The sequence below is a fragment of the Grampus griseus genome (assembly GCF_964374135.1).
Source record: "Grampus griseus genome assembly, chromosome: 1".
Lineage (NCBI taxonomy): Eukaryota > Metazoa > Chordata > Mammalia > Artiodactyla > Delphinidae > Grampus > Grampus griseus.
The window spans coordinates 179,101,659-179,118,572 of record NC_139017.1 but is presented as its reverse complement, the minus strand read 5'-3'; the positions used below and the strand labels follow the sequence as shown (position 1 = coordinate 179,118,572).

The 16,914-nt window shown below is 57.0% G+C and overlaps 1 protein-coding gene across 4 annotated transcripts in view; it reads left to right on the top strand.

Annotated features, from left to right (window-relative positions):
* Positions 1-16,914, top strand: part of KCNAB2 (potassium voltage-gated channel subfamily A regulatory beta subunit 2) — a gene marked incomplete at both ends in the record, with an annotated part of 43,180 nt that overhangs the window by 21,845 nt on the left and 4,421 nt on the right. For 2 of the 4 annotated variants that reach the window (XM_082672942.1, XM_082672943.1), the window contains 7 exons: positions 4,870-4,949; positions 7,335-7,379; positions 9,389-9,433; positions 10,252-10,295; positions 11,291-11,377; positions 12,455-12,499; positions 15,368-15,453. In XM_082672942.1, the coding sequence (XP_082529068.1) occupies positions 4,870-4,949; positions 7,335-7,379; positions 9,389-9,433; positions 10,252-10,295; positions 11,291-11,377; positions 12,455-12,499; positions 15,368-15,453 (432 nt within the window). The remainder of the gene's footprint in view (positions 1-4,869; positions 4,950-7,334; positions 7,380-9,388; positions 9,434-10,251; positions 10,296-11,290; positions 11,378-12,454; positions 12,500-15,367; positions 15,454-16,914) is intronic. The other 2 variants (XM_082672944.1, XM_082672945.1) reach the window with 1 other exon arrangement.

Below are 16,914 nucleotides of genomic sequence, written 5' to 3'. Positions count from 1 at the left end.
AAACTCTAGTTCAGTGCCCTTTCTGTGACCTCACACAGCTGTTCAGGTGGAAAACTGCCCCTGGGGCACGTGTTCCCAGCAGCCTGGGCAATAAGAATTCAATAAGAATAGTAGCTAAACTTTACATTTATCATGGCTCTCAATCCTCTTTCAACCCAAGGAGGTAGGTGTTTTATTATCCATTCCGTGGAAGCAGAGCCTCAAGACTGAGCAGGTGCCCAAGGTCACACCTGGAGAGGGATGAAGAGGGATCCTACCTGGGCTCTGTGCTTCAGAGCCTACTGCCAGCTCTCAGCTCCGGGGAACCGTGCGGGGGCAGGATGGCCTCCCTGTCCCCTGGGTGGGGGTGACAGGAGGTGGCCCACATGTCATCTGAGGTTCCTTCTGCCTCCAGCCTCTGGGACTCTTGACATTGGAAATAACTGAAAAGTCACCAAATAGAAGCTCCATTACATAATGCAGGATGCACCCACAGAGCAGAAGTCTTTAGAAGTCATGTTTTGATGACTGACAAGGGGACAGAACCATGATGAGAGAGCACGGAAAACAGCAGAGACAGCCGTGTGTATGTCAGAGTTGCCGTGTTGCAGGGAAAAAGCATATAGTCACATAGAAAAACCTGGAAGAGGAATTACACCCAAATCATAGCAGTCCAAAAATCAGAAAATCTGAAAATTCCCGGATTCCCCAATTCTCTTTCTGTCCACAGTCACCCAGGTCCTGGGTGTACTTAGGATGGTGTTCACGTCTTTCTTTCTTCCTCCATTCAGCTCATGCCGGCTGAGCACCCGCTGAGCTCCAGGTCCCTGCCCTCGGGCTGCTCTCTGTCTGGAGAGGGGGACAGATCACAGATCATAAGCCCATCTTATCTCCGAAGGTTAAACATACGATGGAGAGTGCATTCCTTTCCTGTGGCTGTTAAAACAAATTACCACCAGCTGTGTGCTTTAGAACAACAGACATTTATTCTCTCACGGTTCTCGAGGCCAGATGTCCAAAATCAGTATCACTGGGCTGAAATTAAGGTGCCAGCAGGGCCACGCTTCCGGTGGAGGCTCCAGGGGAGGATACTTCCTGCCTCTTCCAGTGTCTGGGGGCTGCCTGCAGTCCTCGGCTCGTGGCCGCATCACCCCAGCCTCTGCCTCTGTGGTCACGTCCCTGTCCCCTGTCAGTGTCAAATCTCCCACCACCTCCCTCATGTAAGGACACCTGTGGTGGCATTTAGGGTCCACTTAGCTTATCCAGGAGAATCTCCTTTAATTTAATCAAGTCTCCAAAGTCCCTTTTTCTACCTAAGGTAACATTCACAGGTTCCAGGGACCTGATATCTTTGGGGAACCACTATTTAGTCAACCACAGAGAATAGGAAAACAGAGAAAGAAGGACTGCGGTGTTGGCTCCAGGTTTGCACAGGACAATGCAGGAAGGCGGGGGTGAGGGAGTGAGCCACCTGGTGATCCAGAGAAACAGCGTTCCAGCCCAAGGGGACAGGTGTGTGCCCACCTGCGTGAGGCCATGGTGGGAGGGGTGTCAAGAGATGGGGTCAGAGGTGAGGGAGCAGATCTGGTGGGGACTTTGGCTTTGACCCTTCGTGGCATGGAAGCCACTGGAGGATTCTAGCAAAGAGGAAGGTTGCCCTGACTTAGGTCTTACTAGGCTCAGTCTGGCTGCTGCACTGCGGATGGCCGGTGGAGGTGCTTCTCAGACTGTACCGTGTGCACGAGTCCCCGGAGATCTGCTGGGGCAGATCTGATGAGGCAGGTCTGGGTTGGAGCCTGGGATTCTGCATCTCTGATGCTGATGCTGCTGGTCTGTGGACCACAGTCTGCCTAGCAGGGGTGGCAGGGGCACAGACAGAGGCAGAGAGAGTTATGGGGCTACCGCAAAAACTCAGCCGAGGGATGCTCCAGTTTGGACCAGATGGGCCCAGTTGGAGGTAGGCAGGAGCGGTCAGATTCCAGATCCGTTTGCAAGCGGGAGCTGATACGACTGGCTAAAGGTTTTGATCCTGGATTGAGAGAAAGCCAAGTGGAGGGTGGCCAGGTGTTTGACCTGAGCACAGGACGGGCAAGACCACAGGTGCAGCAGGTGCAGCAGGCTGCGCTCCTCGGCACACACCAGCCCTACTGCCTGCCACGCCCCCTGCTCCACCTGCCCTCCTCCTGCCTGCCTGACAAACTCCTAACGACCCTTCAAAACCCAGCCCCGTAAACTCTGCCACATTATACCACGGATGAAGCTTGAGGGCATCTAAGTCAGCCAGTCACAGAAGGACAAAGACTGTATGATCCCCCCCATGTGAGGCACTTAGAGGAGCCAGAATCACAGAGAGTGAGAGTAGGAGGGTGGGGGCCAGGAGCCGGGGGGAGGGGAGGGGGAGTTCATGTTTAATGGGGATGGAATTTCAGTGTGGGACGATGAAAAGGTTCTGGAGATGGACGGTGGGGATGGTTGCACAGCAGTGTGAATCTACTTAATGCCATTGAAGTGTACACTTAAAAATGGTTAGAGGACTTCCCTGGCGGTCCAGCGATCGAGGCTGGGCACTTCCACTGCAGGGGGCACGCGTCCCATCCCTGGTTGGGGAACTAAGATGCTGCGTGGTGCAGCAAAAAAAAAAAAGTTTAAAATGGTAAATTTTGGGCTTCCCTGGTGGCGCAGTGGTTGAGAGTCTGCCTGCCGATGCAGTGGACGCGGGTTCGTGCCCCGGTCCGGGAAGATCCCACATGCTGCAAAGTGGCTGGGCCCGTGAGCCGTGGCCGCTGAGCCTGCATGTCCGGAGCCTGTGCTCCGCACCGGGAGAGGCCACGACAGTGAGAGGCCCGCGTACCGCAAAAAAAAAAAAAAAAAAAAAAAGGTAAATTTTATGTATATTTTACCCTGATTTTTAAAAACAAGTTTTGAAGGAATGAAGATCTCCACGAACTGCTATGGGTCTATTTCCAGGATGTATTGTAAGTGAAAAAAGCAAAATGCAAAAGAATACCTACAGTGTGGTACCCTCCCTGTGAGCACAATGGGGACATAAGAAAATATGTGTGTGTCTGAAATATGAAAATAAAAGCCCTGGCCCTGGGCCACCTCGCTCAGAACCCTCCCAGGAGACAGCGTGCACGCCTAAACCATCTGTGTAACCTGCGGGGCCCGGCACACGGTCCTCTCCTGGGCAGAGCTCCGGCGGCCTGGTGGGACACATCCTGGAAAAGTAAGGATGAAAGCAGGTAACCAGGGAAGGAGCCTGGTGTGCCTGCAGCTCTGGAGGCAAAGAAAGGAGGAGGGAGGGAGGGAGGACCCCAAGGAGGACGCAGGGGAGCTCCTGCTACATTGTTACGCTTGAGGCAGAGGAAGGAGAGGAGCCAGTCCGCCCTGCAGATGGATCCAGAAAACTCCTCCACCAATGAGCTTTCCTAGTCGGAAGACAGCAGCTGACTGACGGGGGTTAGCTTTGGCCTGCTCATCACCTGAAACCTTTGGGGTTCATTGCCAACGTTTGAAAATCGGAACTTACCCCGCTCCCTGATATCCTGGATTTCTGGCTTCTCTTGAAAAATAAAAGGATTTGGTCACGCCTGGCAGTGTTTGAGCCCCCTTCCACCCCACTAAACCCTCACCAGGTACCAGCCTCCCTCTCCTTACTGCCTGGCCGGTGGGGCTTCTGTGTTTGGTATTGGGAGAAGCTCCTAGAAGCTGCACCTAGCTGGCTGGCTTTCTGTCGTGCAGTTTTTGAGGGTTAAGTATTACTCACCGCACCCTGGGCTAGCTACTGGGAGGGAGGCTTGGGGCTCTGAGCTGAGCTTCGAGAAGTGGCTGGTGGGGGAGTTTGCATCTGTGACCCCTGCTCGGACGGACGCCTGCACTGCCCAGTGGGCCAGCAGAGTTCATTGCCCACTGCAGCTTGGAGGAGGCTGTCGACTGCAGGCAGGCTGCCTCGGATCCTCGCCCCGACTGCCCATCGGTTGCCGTTCATCCACCCCGGTCTGCAAGGCACCGGAGAAGCAGGGTCAAGGCCAGAGGGCTAGCTGAGGATAGCAGTTTTTCCATCTGCAAACAGTAATTTCCCCCTCCTGCCGTTGCTGGGAAGAATTCAGAGGGACACAGCATCACGGGCACATTCTAGCCATAGCTTTTGAAGAGGATTTATTCTGCCAAGGTTTATCACGCTCCTGTTGTGGGCTGTGTTAGTTTCCCAGGACGGCCAGCGCAAAGACTGGGTGGCATAAAACAACAGCAGTTTATTCTGTCGCAGTTCTGGAGGCCGGAAGTCCGAAATCAAGGTGTCCGCAGGGCCGCGCTGCCTCCAGGGCTCTGAAGGAGTTCTGTCCCTGTCTCCCAGCTCTGCTGCCGGCCGGCAGGCCTTGGCATTCCTTGGGTCGCAGGCTCGTTACCTAACCTTTGCCTCCATCTTCACATGGCCTCTTCCCCGTGTGTCTGTGTCTATTCTTATAAGGACACCACTCATGTTGGATGTAGGACTCACCCTAAAGCAGTATGACCTCATCTTAACTAATTACATCTGCAAAAACCCCACTGCCAAATAAGGTCACATTCTGAGGTTCTGGGTGGATATGAATCTGGGGGACACGATTCAACTCAGCACAGGTGCTAAGCCCTGAGATGACCTAATAGGTGGGGTCCCTGCTCACAAGAAATTCACAGTCCAGAGGCTGTTTCTGCATTCATTCTGTCTCCTTTCTTCTCTATGGGTTTGTGACTGAGCTGCTTCCAGGCCTGTCCTGCGGCGGGGACAGGGCCGCCTTGGCACACGGGGGGTCTTCCCAGGCCACGAGGCTGTGCTCTGGGGCCTCCGGGCCCTCCCCCTGGGCTGACAAGATGGTGCCGCGTGTGAGAGCCCCGGTTTTCTCATTTCAGATGGCAGAGCAGCTAATGACCTTGGCCTACGACAATGGCATCAACCTCTTCGATACCGCAGAAGTCTACGCGGCGGGCAAGTACGTGCCTTTTTTCACGGGAAGAAGCGATGCAGGCCAACCACAGCTTCCCCGGGAAGAGCCGGAGCTTCTGTTGCTCCAGGGGCTCTTACTCCCCAGAGGGTTTGCACCTCCCACTCTGCCTGCTTTTCTAAACTGTAAACGGCGTGGGGAGGTGGTGTTTTCACGGGGCCAGAATCACAGAGCATTTGGCCACTTGCTAAACTCCCGTGTGTTCAAGCAGCAAGATGACCACAGCCCTTCTGGTGCCAAAGATGCTGCGTTGGGGGAGAGCTGTGATTAAGCTGTAGTCCAGGGGGCTCTCCTGCCGCGCCCGCGAAGTGCAGGCAGCCCCACACGCCTGATATTTTCACATCTTAATGGTGCAATTAGGGCTGCAGGGAATGCAGGGTGTCTCAGGAGCGGGGGAGAGCAGGGTCTGCTGAGCCGAGCGCTGCAGGGAGCTGCTCTTCCCATCTTGGCAGCGAATTTTCCTACTCAATTATGTAAAAGCCCTCTTCAGCCAGGGCTGCTGGCTTCAGTTTTAAAGACTGGCTGTAATCAAATCATCCACTCTCCTGCATCGGGTTTCCAAAAGTCAGCTTTTGTTTGTGAAATCATTTGTTGGCTCTCTCTTTGTCCTCCCTCTGGCCCCCTGCTGCCTGGGGCAAGCCAAGTTCCCATCAGCTGGGCTGCTCAGCCTGGCCCACCGCCCGTGCACTGTGGCCGCAGGGCCAGCACCTGCCTCGCAGGCTCCGGGTAATATTACCTGCAGCTCTCGATGGGGCCTAGGGTACCGAGAATCAGGACCCCCGCTGGGACTTTGCTCAAGTCCTGCTCTGATGATCTGACAGCCCCGAGGGCCTCCACTGGGACCCCCAAATCTCCTCCAGACCCTGTCAGCAGCCCTCTGTTCTCCTGATGCCACAGCTCCCTCCCCACCCCTCCAAACCGGCAGCTGCTTTCCATCAGAGCGAAACGCTTTCCAGACAGATGAGCTAAGCCGAAGGGTCAGAGGTGGAAAAGCCCAATGCAGATGCCAAGCCCAGAGGCGTCCCCCCAATCCCGAGCACCCCAGCCTGTTCCCTGGCCCTGCGCCTGCCTCCGTTTTGCTGCCCAGGAGAGCGTGAGGAAGGCAACTCCAGATGGCCCTGTGTCCAGGCCCAGCACCCCCCTTTCACGGCAGCCACACTGTCTGCGTCACTGTCTTCACTTCCCCCAGCTTAACTGGACAGCCGGGGCTGGCGTGCCGGGGCCAGCACGCCGAGTCCCTCTTGCTAACCAGAGCGCCAAGCGTCTGTCTTACTGAGTGCCCCTGCTTCTCATGCTTTGGGCACTTCCCGGAGAGCTGCAGGATTTCTGTGCCCCCGCTGGGCAGAGGCTTACCAAATTCATGGCCAGGAGAATTCACAGCCGAAAGCAACAGTCGTTGCCTACAGCTCCCGTAGCCCCGGGACCATTGCCTGCTCCCCTGTCTTCCTCCTTTCCTGATCTTTTGTGCCACCACCGAGGGACCCAGGAATAAAAGGAGGAGACCCAGGGCTGAGTGACTATCTGTGCATCTTGACCGCAAATGAAGAACCTTCAGAACGTATGCTAAGCAGCTCACAAATTAGAACCCGTTATTCCTGAGCGGGTGACTCAGGCGCTGTTATAATTGGAATGTAGCTGGGTATGGATGGTTCTCCGTCTGTCGTTTTTTGCTCAGAAACATTTCGCCACAAGCAGAAAGTTCTTAAAAGTTAATCCAGCGCTGCAGTGCCAAGCGAGGCTGGAACGGTCCATGCATGACCCTGGCTGGCCTGAGTTTGGTGCAGGGTCCGGAGGGAGGCCAAGCAGAACAGAGAGCGGTCAGCATGGCATCTGTCTCTCTATTGTTCAGAAGCAAGAAACAAGAGGGAAACACACACACACACACACACACACACACACACACACGCACTCGGCTGGAAATTCAGCCCTGAGTACATGTTGATCGTCTCTGCAAACAGAGGATGCCCTTGGTGAATAATTTACCTTTTAAAAAATATACGTGTCTAGAAACTTCCCCCATGTAACGTTGCCGAGCGTTTTCCCCGGTGAATTTCCAGCGGGCCAGGGCAACAGTCTGCTGCTGTCTGCCCAGCAGGACGTTGCTCCTTCCTTCTCCGCGGGAGCCGGAGCGGCCATCGCTGGGTCAAGTGGCACACGCCCACGGCCACCTCCACGGGGAGTAACCCAGCTGCTCCCAGGCACTCTCCTTGCTCTGGAATGAGCTTCCCGAGCCAAAGGGCATTAACAGCCCGGCTCCCCGGCCCCAGTGGCATTTTCACAGAGGGGATCCTGTGGCTGACTGTCCAGGTGGGGCGAGGTTTGGTGTTTCTGTTACGCTGTAATGAAGTCCCCATGTCTCGGTCTTCTTGGCAGGGCTGAAGTGGTGTTAGGAAACATCATCAAGAAGAAGGGATGGAGGTAATTACTCTGCTCTGTGCTCCATCCCCAGGGCGCACGCGCACAGGGAAGAGGCTGGAGAAGGCTGGTGGGAGGGAAGAGGACCACCCTGGGGTCCTGGGTGGGATGGGCAGGCCACCCGGGCAAGGATCCGGTGGCTGTTCCTTCCTGGTTTCCGGTGGAGCACCCAGGGTTGGCCTCATCACCCTTGTGCCACCAGCCAGGCTGTCTAAGGCCTGGCGGTTCCAGAATTTTTCTTTCTGGGAAGGTGAGAGCATCCCAGAATAGAGGCAGCCCCATGCTTCCTGCAGGGGTGCGAGCACTCACACTGTGGGTGGCCACCCTGGGGAGCCAGGGCCTGCACCGCGGTGAGGGGGGGAGCTCCCCCCTCCCCCGGAAAGCCGGTCAGGAGCCTTGTGTCTGGTGTCAAGCAGAGTTCCCGCCCGCCCTCCTGGAGTCAGGCCAGGCTGAGCGCTTGACTGCATTTTGGGGTCCCTGTGGCCTGTGTGTGTTTATTTTCAGCAAAGTCAGAAGCAGTTAGAAGGCTGGGCCTCTCCCCTCCCCTCCCCCTCCCCTCCCCCTCCCCTCCCCCCTCCCCTCCCCTCCCCCTCCCCTCCCCTCCCCCTCCCCTCCCCTCCCCTCCCCCTCCCCTCCCCTCCCCTCCCCTCCCCTCCCCTCCCCTCCCCCTCCCCTCCCCTCCCCCTCCCCCTCCCCCTCCCCTCCCCCTCACCTCCCCTCCCCTCCCCTCCCCCTCCCCCTCCCCTCCCCCTCCCCTCCCCTCCCCTCCCCTCCCCCTCCCCTCCCCTCCCCCTCCCCTCCCCTCCCCTCCCCCTCCCCCTCCCCTCCCCTCCCCTCCCCTCCCCTCCCCCTCCCCCTCCCCTCCCCCTCCCCTCCCCTCCCCCTCCCCTCTCCCTCCCCTAGTGCACAAACTCAGAGTCTCCCCCAACCTCTGGGGCCTGGATGACTGACACCCCTCCTCCTGCCCCACCCATGTTGTTTCTTCTCAGCTCTAAAACCAAAATGTATCCCTGCTCACTTTGCAGTTAAAAGGAAACTGCGCCTGTTAGCGAGGGCCCTGATAACATCTTAGTTGAACTCTTGAGGAGATAGATTCCAGTTAGGTCATCGCCCCCGCAGGCCACACTGGCGGCTGTGGAGCTCCTGGCTTTGAGGAGCTGTTTCCTGAGCAGTCCTCCCCCTACATCCCCCACTAGAGGAAAGCACGACCCCAGGAGACACTGTCACCCTCCTATGGGAATGGTCAAGGTCAAATGTGGCCAGGAGGGGCCATCATGACCCCCGCCCACCTGTCCCTCCCAGGCAAAGTCACAAAGGTGTCAGCGCTGCCTCTTGTGGATTTGCAGCGGGAGACCTGACTCTATACCCTTTCCTCTGGCTTTCAGCCACCGAAGCCCGAACCCCCAGGAACATCACCTGCCTGCCTCTCGGATCAGCCCCACCCTAGCCTCCCCCCCACCTCAGTGTCCCACAGGCTGCTCCCCAAGGCTGCCCCACACACAGCTTTTCTGAAACAGTCTCAGCCAGTAGAGGAAGAACCAGACAGCCTGGTCCCTTGGCTTGCTCCATCCTCTCCAGAGCCCTCCATCCAGCCGCCAGCCCCTACACTTGACCTCCTTGGAGTCCCCAGGGAGCCGCAGCTGCCTTCTATTCCCTGAGCCGTGTCCTCCCCTCTCCTGAGTGTCCCCCCTCCTCTGGGCTCCAGGCTCCATCACACTAGACTCCGTCTCCCTCCAGCCCCCACTGCCCAACCCTAGTTCCATGGTTAGTGGCATCCACAGGTTAGTTTCATCTGTGGGTTGTCTCCTGGCTCAATGGGGAGCCTCAGGTCCCTGGGCTCGGCACACCCCAAACATCGAATGGCAGAGAGGCGCCCCATTTCACGCCCTATGCTCCAGGATGAGAAGGGTTTAGGACCCCTGTGTAAGAGCTGAAGACAGTGGGGAAGGTGGGGGGAGGGAGGACCCCAAGAGATCATGCCCAGTAACACCCCTCCTTCTCTCGTTCCGCAGACGATCCAGCCTCGTCATCACCACCAAGATCTTCTGGGGAGGAAAGTAGGTGCAACGGGCAGACCTTGCCCCTGGCCGGGGGCCAGGTCTGCAGAGACCCCTGATTTAGGAGGCCCCTGGGGGTGGGGAGGGGGTAGTTATCCTGGGGAAACGGAGGCTGCACGGGGTCTGTCCTGGACCTCAGGAACCTCCTGGAGGACAGCACGTGGGCAGCACAGTTTCCTGTCTCCCGGTGCCGGAAGCAGGGGGTGGGCTGGCGTTTGTGCAGCCATCTGCCCTGGCTCGTGCCATCCCTATTGAGGGACGTCACGTTCCAGAAAAGCAGCTTTGTCTGAGTTGCCTTGTACTCGAACCTTGTTTCATTTTTATTTTTACTTTTGTGGGTTGGTTTGTTTCTGATTACAAAGGTAACATCCTAAAAATTTCTGGAAAACACAGAAAATTCATGAACTGTCCCAATCACTCCACCTTTCCTGGGCCACAGACCACTCCTGCCGTCCTCCAGGAATCTGGCCCCATATTCTCTCTGGGGCTGGACAAAATGGGCTTCATAGGAATTAGAAATGGGATTCGCTTTCAATTTTTAAAAACTCCAAGCCGAAAAAGAAAAAACTCCAAGCTAGACAGAAGGGCAAATTGAAAAGCAGAGGCCTGCATTCCCCGCTGAGCCCCACCTCCCCAGGGTGGCGGGCAGGCGGCCCAGCTCTGCCAGGTCATCTCCACAAGCAAATCCGCATAGCCTCGTGGTTTTATCCCCGAAGTGGAATCAGACCACAAGTGGCACGAGCTGACCTACTTCTGCGTCATGAGCATTTTCCCCCAAACCGCCCGCAATATCACACGTGCTGTCGCCTGCTTTTCAGAGCCGAGACGGAGAGGGGCCTTTCCAGGAAGCACATAATAGAAGGTGAGGGGGGCCCTGGCTCCACACAGCCCCCTAAACCCACGGCATCTTCCCGTGGATGCGAAAGTGAAGAAAGCACAGTGCCCCTCCCCCACCAATGCTACAGGCCCGGAGCCTGGGGACAGCCCGTGCTCTGGTTCACCCAGGCTCACATGGGGTCGACCCTCCGTGTCGTGTGGGAGGGGACAGGGGTATGGGTGGGCGGGGCCCGTGCTGCCCTGGGGTGGGCAGTGTTGTCCCTGAGAAGACACAGACAGGCCTGGGTTTCAATCTAGGCTAGACCCTGTGCCCACCGGGTGACCCTGAGCAAGGGACATCACTTCCCCAGGCCTCTGTGGCAGCATCTGCAAAATGGGCCTGGTAAGAATGCCCACATCTGGGGTTAGTGGAATTGGGAAGGACCCAGGTGAGGGTGTGTGTCAGACACAGCCTGGGCCTCAGCACACGGAGCACTGGGGTGGAGGTGCCAGGATGTCTCACTCATCCTGATTTGTATTATCTCCCCACGTTCACTGTCGTCAAGGTAATACAGTCAATCCATTGACAATCAAATGATTAGGAGGCCTTGCTGCCCGCCCTTCCCCGTCCCGCAGCCCAGCACTTCCACTCTGCAGCTCTGTTCTGAGCCGCTGCGAAGTACTCATGCGTTTCGGGCCCCACGGGCCTTCGGTGCCATAGATGAGCGACGCAGCTGTCCTCCGTGTCAGGTGGCCTGGCTCTCCCAGTTCCCCCCGGGCCACTCTGAAGGGCCCCCTCCATGCAGTCACAGGACATTGGGCCTGTGGACTCCACCCCACCCCCTTTGGGGTGTGCCCCCTCTTCTCTCATGGCTGTTCTCCACCTAGGTGGCCCGTGCCCACAGATGCACCCTGCCGTCCACAGCTCCCGGTGCCGGGGCCTCGTCCCTTTCATCTATTGCTCCCTGAGACGCATGCACGCACGAGGGCCCAGGAATGTCTGTGAAGATGGTAACAGTCCTTCCCCACTCCTTCCCCCAGGTCTGAAAGCCTCCCTGGAGCGGCTGCAGTTGGAGTATGTGGACGTGGTGTTTGCCAACCGCCCGGACCCCAACACGCCCATGGAAGGTACGTTCTCCCCGGAAGCACTGACTGCCCGGGTGTCACGGTTCCAAAAAGAGCAGAAAGCTCTGCACCTGAGGCTCTGATTGTACCACCGCAGGGCCCGCGGGGCACCCAGGCCTGAGGCTCTGATGCTACCACCGCAGGGCCCGCGGGGCACCCAGGCCTGGGGGTCTGATGGTACCACCGCAGGGCCCGCGGGGCACCCAGGCCTGGGAGTCTGATGCTACCACCGCAGGGCCCGCGGGGCACCCAGGCCTTAGGCTCTGATGCTACCACCGCAGGGCCCGCGGGGCACCCAGGCCTGAGGCTCTGATGGTACCACCGCAGGGCGCGCGGGGCACCCAGGCCTGAGGCTCTGATGGTACCACCGCAGGGCGCGCGGGGCACCCAGGCCTGGGGGTCTGGAGGGTGGGGCCTTCCCCGTGTGGGGAGGGGCGGGGGGGCGGGCCTGAGCTCAGCCCCTGCTCGACCCCTCACGCGCACCCCAGCGCCTCCAGGCTGAGTCCGCTCCTTGCTCTGGGTCCGCGCCCATCCTGGCTTTGAGCTGTGTGCAGCGGTAGCTAAAGTCACAGTATGATGACTCTGCAAGGGCCGCCTTCTTTTCCGTCCTTTCAATCATGGCCCACGTTCTACTGGGAGGGTTTAGGGGACTTCTGCTCTGGGGAATGAACTGTTACTCAGAGGAGAAAAAAAAGACGTGCAGTGCTTTGAAAAGCGGTTTTGGTTTCTCAGGCGCTTGTCTATTCTTTGACTCCTGCCATCTCAGCCCCCACTATCTCCTCCAACTTTCTGCTTCGGGCATCTTCTCATTTGTGCTTTGCTGCTTCAGGGACTTGGAAAATTCAGTTATGTTCGAGTTACTTTTTCTTCATTTGTTTGTGTATATACCATGCACCTGTGTGTGTGTATATATACGTGTGTGTGTGTGTGCACGTGTGTGTGTGGTTGGTTTTTTATCCAAACGAGTATTCTGCGAAAAGTGATTTGAGCCTCCGTCCCCGTGCCCTTTGTCAGACTGTGCCCCTCAGCGTTCCCACAGCTGTGAACTCTGGTCTCTTTCCATCTTTCTTTTATCACCAGGGGATCCATTTAGTTCCTCCAAGTCAAGGACATTCATCATAGAAGGTACACAGTACCCTCGGCCCGACAACTGACCTCTGTGTCTGAGCTGCATTTTATGAGACAGTGCTTTTATTTACACGACTCTCTTCCCCCGCCCCCATGACTAAACTTCTCCATAAAATGCACAAAGGAGAAATAAGTGCCTTATGGGAACACCTTGCAAGTGAAGAAAAGCAAAGAGGCGCAGAGCCGCGCCGCCCCCCTGGCCCACGCTGTCGCCTCATTCCTCCCCTGCCCCTGTGCGTGCATGCCCCTCCTCGCACTGCCTTGCATTGCCATGACCCGTGACCCGCGGGGCCTCCTCTTGACTTGGGGGTTGCTGTGATCCGCACCAGAAACCTTGACCCCAGATGGTCTGGGAGAGGGCTGGGGAGACCAGGTTCCCACAGGAGTAAACGCATCGGGGACCCCAGAACTTTGGCCCCCGGCAGGTTTTATCTTCTCCACGTTTGCTAAGCTCCCACCTCAACCAAAAGTGAGGGCACCAGCAACCAGCTGCCCTGCCCCCAGTGGCGTGCAGTGCTCCAGTCCCCTGGGTGGGCTGGGCCACCTGTCACTCTCACCCCATGCCATGCAGCCAGAGCTCACCATTGAAATGCAGTTGTTTTCCTCCTTGAAAAATACCTACATGAGCTGGGGAAACTCTGAGCCCCGGGGCAGCCTCTGGCCATGCAGCGGTCTCTGCCCACCCCTAAGCCAAAGGACCCTGGGACCCCACCCCACCCACGAAGGGCAGGCCTTGGTGTCCCTGGGAACTGGGCTGTGGTCCACAATGAAAGGGCTCCCGCCTGCCAACTGGCACTGCCACCTGACCCCTCCCATGTATTATTTGAGACGCAGCAGGAGATGCCATGGGTTTTGGCAGCAGCTGGAAGGATTTGGTCCTCCTGCTTCTGTAAAACAGCATTAAATATTGAGGTGGACAGCTGTCCCTAATTGTCCCTGTTTCTGGTGTCACTGACACCAAGCTTGGGCAGAAGACCAAGGGCCACGCTCCTGTGCATGGGCTCCACGGCTAGCCTGCCACTGCCCAGGACCCCTTCCCTCTCAGGCCAGCGACAGGCTCGCACAGGCTCCCTGGCCCCCAGGCTCCCGCTGGACTCCCCTCTCTGCATGGAAGGGGCGTTAGGAGAGAGCTGTGCTCCAAGAAGCCAGGCTAGCGAACGGGGGTGTCCTCTGCTTCCCTCTCTCTGGCATGTGGGCCTGAGCCTTGGCTGAAAAGAATTGGGCAGTCACACCGCATGGTCACAGGTCCCCCCAAGAGTGTTTCTAAAGAACCCAAGAAGGGCGGCCGGGCTGGGAGCCCAGACGCAGGGTTCGGATGTGGGCAGGTTCCTTCCTGGGACCCTCAACCTTCCAACCAAGCGCTGCTCTTCACATCGAATAGTGTTGGCCGTTAAAGTGGTGGCCCACTGACAGCCCGAGGGGGCTGCTTCCCTGCCAGACCCCCTCCCTGGGATGCGCGGGGAAGAGCCCAGTCCCTGACCCTGGAAGGAAGGAGAGGACAGGGCTTGGCCTACAGGCGTGGAAACCAAGGTGTGATTTTTCCAGAGGTCCTCGGCAGGCCCATAGAGACCACCACCCCAGAAGCCCCAGCTACCTTGGCTTTCTGCTGAAAGAGGGGACCTCAGCCAAAGGGACACTCAGGGACCCAGGATGGGTGGGAAGGGACACCCCGAAACAGAGATGCCGCTCTCTGCCAGAGAAGGTTCCAGTGGTCCTGGGCCATTCCAAGGTGGAGCTCTCGGAACCAGCCCGCATTCTCCTTCCTTCCATCCTTCCTTCCACCCCCACCATCTTCAGGGACCTCAGCTGTCCCATGTCAGTGGCCACTTTGGGAGAGATGGGGACTTGCAAGCGGTATTTGTTTTTAGAAACACTTGTACTTTAACTGAACTTCTGAGGCTGCCTTGGGCAGTCGAACTTGCAAGCGTTGTATGGGACTTGAGAGAAATCTGATGGGGTAGCCCATCATCCCACAAAGCTAAGAGCCATTTAAAATTTTAAAATTTGAGGTCGAGCTCAATTTTAAAACCACAATATCCCCCTGGGGCCAAAACAGCCTCGGGGGCGACACTAACTGGCAGATTTTTATTTCTCAAAAAACGTTTTTGAGTCCAAGGAAGAATCTATCACAGTGTAGATGGGGAGAGGGTCCCTTGCTCCTGGATACTGGGCTGGTGTGAAAGTCGGGGCGTGGTCCACAGGGGGCTTTCCATGTCTACTGCTGGCTCTTCTGGACTCGAGGGGAGCTCCGCTCTGCAGCCCCCAACCCCTGGGACCACCCAGGGCCCCACACCCTGCCCTTTCTCCTGACAGATGTTATTATTACCTCTCCATTCAATTCTCCAGATCCCAGTGAGAGTCCGGAGTAGCCCCAAGTGGGAGACTAGAAATGGGCAGAAATTATGTTACTTCCTCTTGCCATCCGTCAATCTGATCGTAACCTTAATCCATTTATCTGGTTCTTCCTGAGCGATCAGGGTCCCCCATTCTTCCCCAGACTAGAGAACACCCCCCGTTCTAGAGTCACATTCTTTGACCTCACCTTTCCTGCATCCCTCTAATCTGCCATAGAAACGTCTCAATCCATCCATAACCCATTTTTCAAAGATTCCATAAGACCTCTAACTATTTGGGAACATTGTTTTCAAGACCAGCTTCTTGGACAGAGGCTCACTTTTTTCTGTGGTCCCAGAAAACCCAGGCCGCCCCCAACTCCGGAGCCGGGAAATACACTGCTTGCAAGCCGTCCCGACAGCACCCTCCCCCTCCTCCTGGCGCCCGCCTGTATTTGCAGAATGTCCCCAGGCCAGGCCCCGTGCCCCCGGCCGCCCCCCCCACCTGTGGTTTCCCCTTCTCTCGTGACAGAGACGGTGCGTGCCATGACCCACGTCATTAACCAGGGGATGGCCATGTACTGGGGCACATCGCGCTGGAGCTCCATGGAGATCATGGTACGGTGACCTCTCGGTGTGTGCGTGTCCCCCAGCTGGGCTCCCGGCCCCAGCTCCGTGGATGCTGACTCCGGGGCTCTAGCAGGTTCAGTGCCGTTGGTCCCTAATGCACAGATAACTGGGTACTATGGGGAGGGACAGTATGGTGACATGTGGCAGTGATGTCCGCAGGCCTTGCAGACAGGGGTCTGGGCTTGAATCCCAGCACTGCGTGGCCCCAGACAGATGGCTTCACCTCTCTGAGCCTCAGTTTCCCCACCTGTAGAACAAGACTGCAAGGACAACCTACCCCGTCATGAGGCTGTTGTGAGGATTATCTGAGAGAACAGGTGTGAAGCTCTTAGTGGGGGTCCTGGAGCTCAGCCAGTGCTCAGCAGCGGTGACAGTGCCAGCCACCGTGCTGAGCTCTTGTGTTGTTCCAGGTGCCGTTAGATTTGAGGGTTTCATGTGGACTGACTCCCATTTAATCCTCACAATGCCCTATGAGGTAAGTGCTACTGTTATCCTGTTTTTCAGATGTGGACATTGAGGCACAGAGAGGTTAAGTAACACATCCAAGGTCACACAGCCCATGCCAAGATGGATGCTCAGGCCGTGCAGTTCAGAGCCTGGGCTTCCATCTCATAATCCATGATGTTTCCCCCTCACCTGCATTTTCAGGAAGGCATCCCCTTCCTTGTCATTTCCCTCCACGGGAGCCATCAGTAGCTGAGGGTGACAGATGTTTCATAATATTTCTGGGGTATCCCAGAAGGGTCGGCAGGGTGGCTTCTCAGAGGCAGGCAGCTGGTTGGTGGGGGGAGGGCAGAGGCCTGGGGACTGCATCTTCGCAGGACTAGCTCTCAGGCTGGCACCCTCACCCCTGCCTCCAGGCCTCCTCCCAACCTCAGCCTTTCCCATGCCCCACCCACCAGAATTTCCCACGTCCTGGCATCCCTGCTAACGGGTTTCTCCTCTAGTGAGCCCCAGATTTCTGGTTCATCCAAAAAAAAAAAAAATTAAGCAGGATTTTCATTTCAAGTTACAGACAACTTTAGAAGCCCATGGTATCAATTGGCCTTCGGAGTTTGCGGCATTAATGACCATACGGCATTTTTCTGAAGCTGCCTGGACCCAGCACAGAGCTCACTGAGGTGTCAGGATCTCATCCCCACTTTACAGATGTGAAAGCTGAGTCTCAAGCTAAAGGGGAAAGGGCTTCTAGGGCTGGCAGACGGGCGTCCCCAGGAGCTCACACCCATCCGGTCTGCAGAGTGGAGGCCTTGACCTCCAAGTCCCAGAAATGGGCTGATGCCAGCCACTTTCCCCTCCTGACCTAGTGTTTTCTGCCCCTGCCATCATCCTGGGTCCAGGCCCTAGAGTGACAATCATGATAAAACCAGTAACAGGCAGGCACTGTCCTGAGGGCTGCCAACCCTGTTGGCTCATTTGACCCTCATGACAAATGGGGAAACTGAGGCA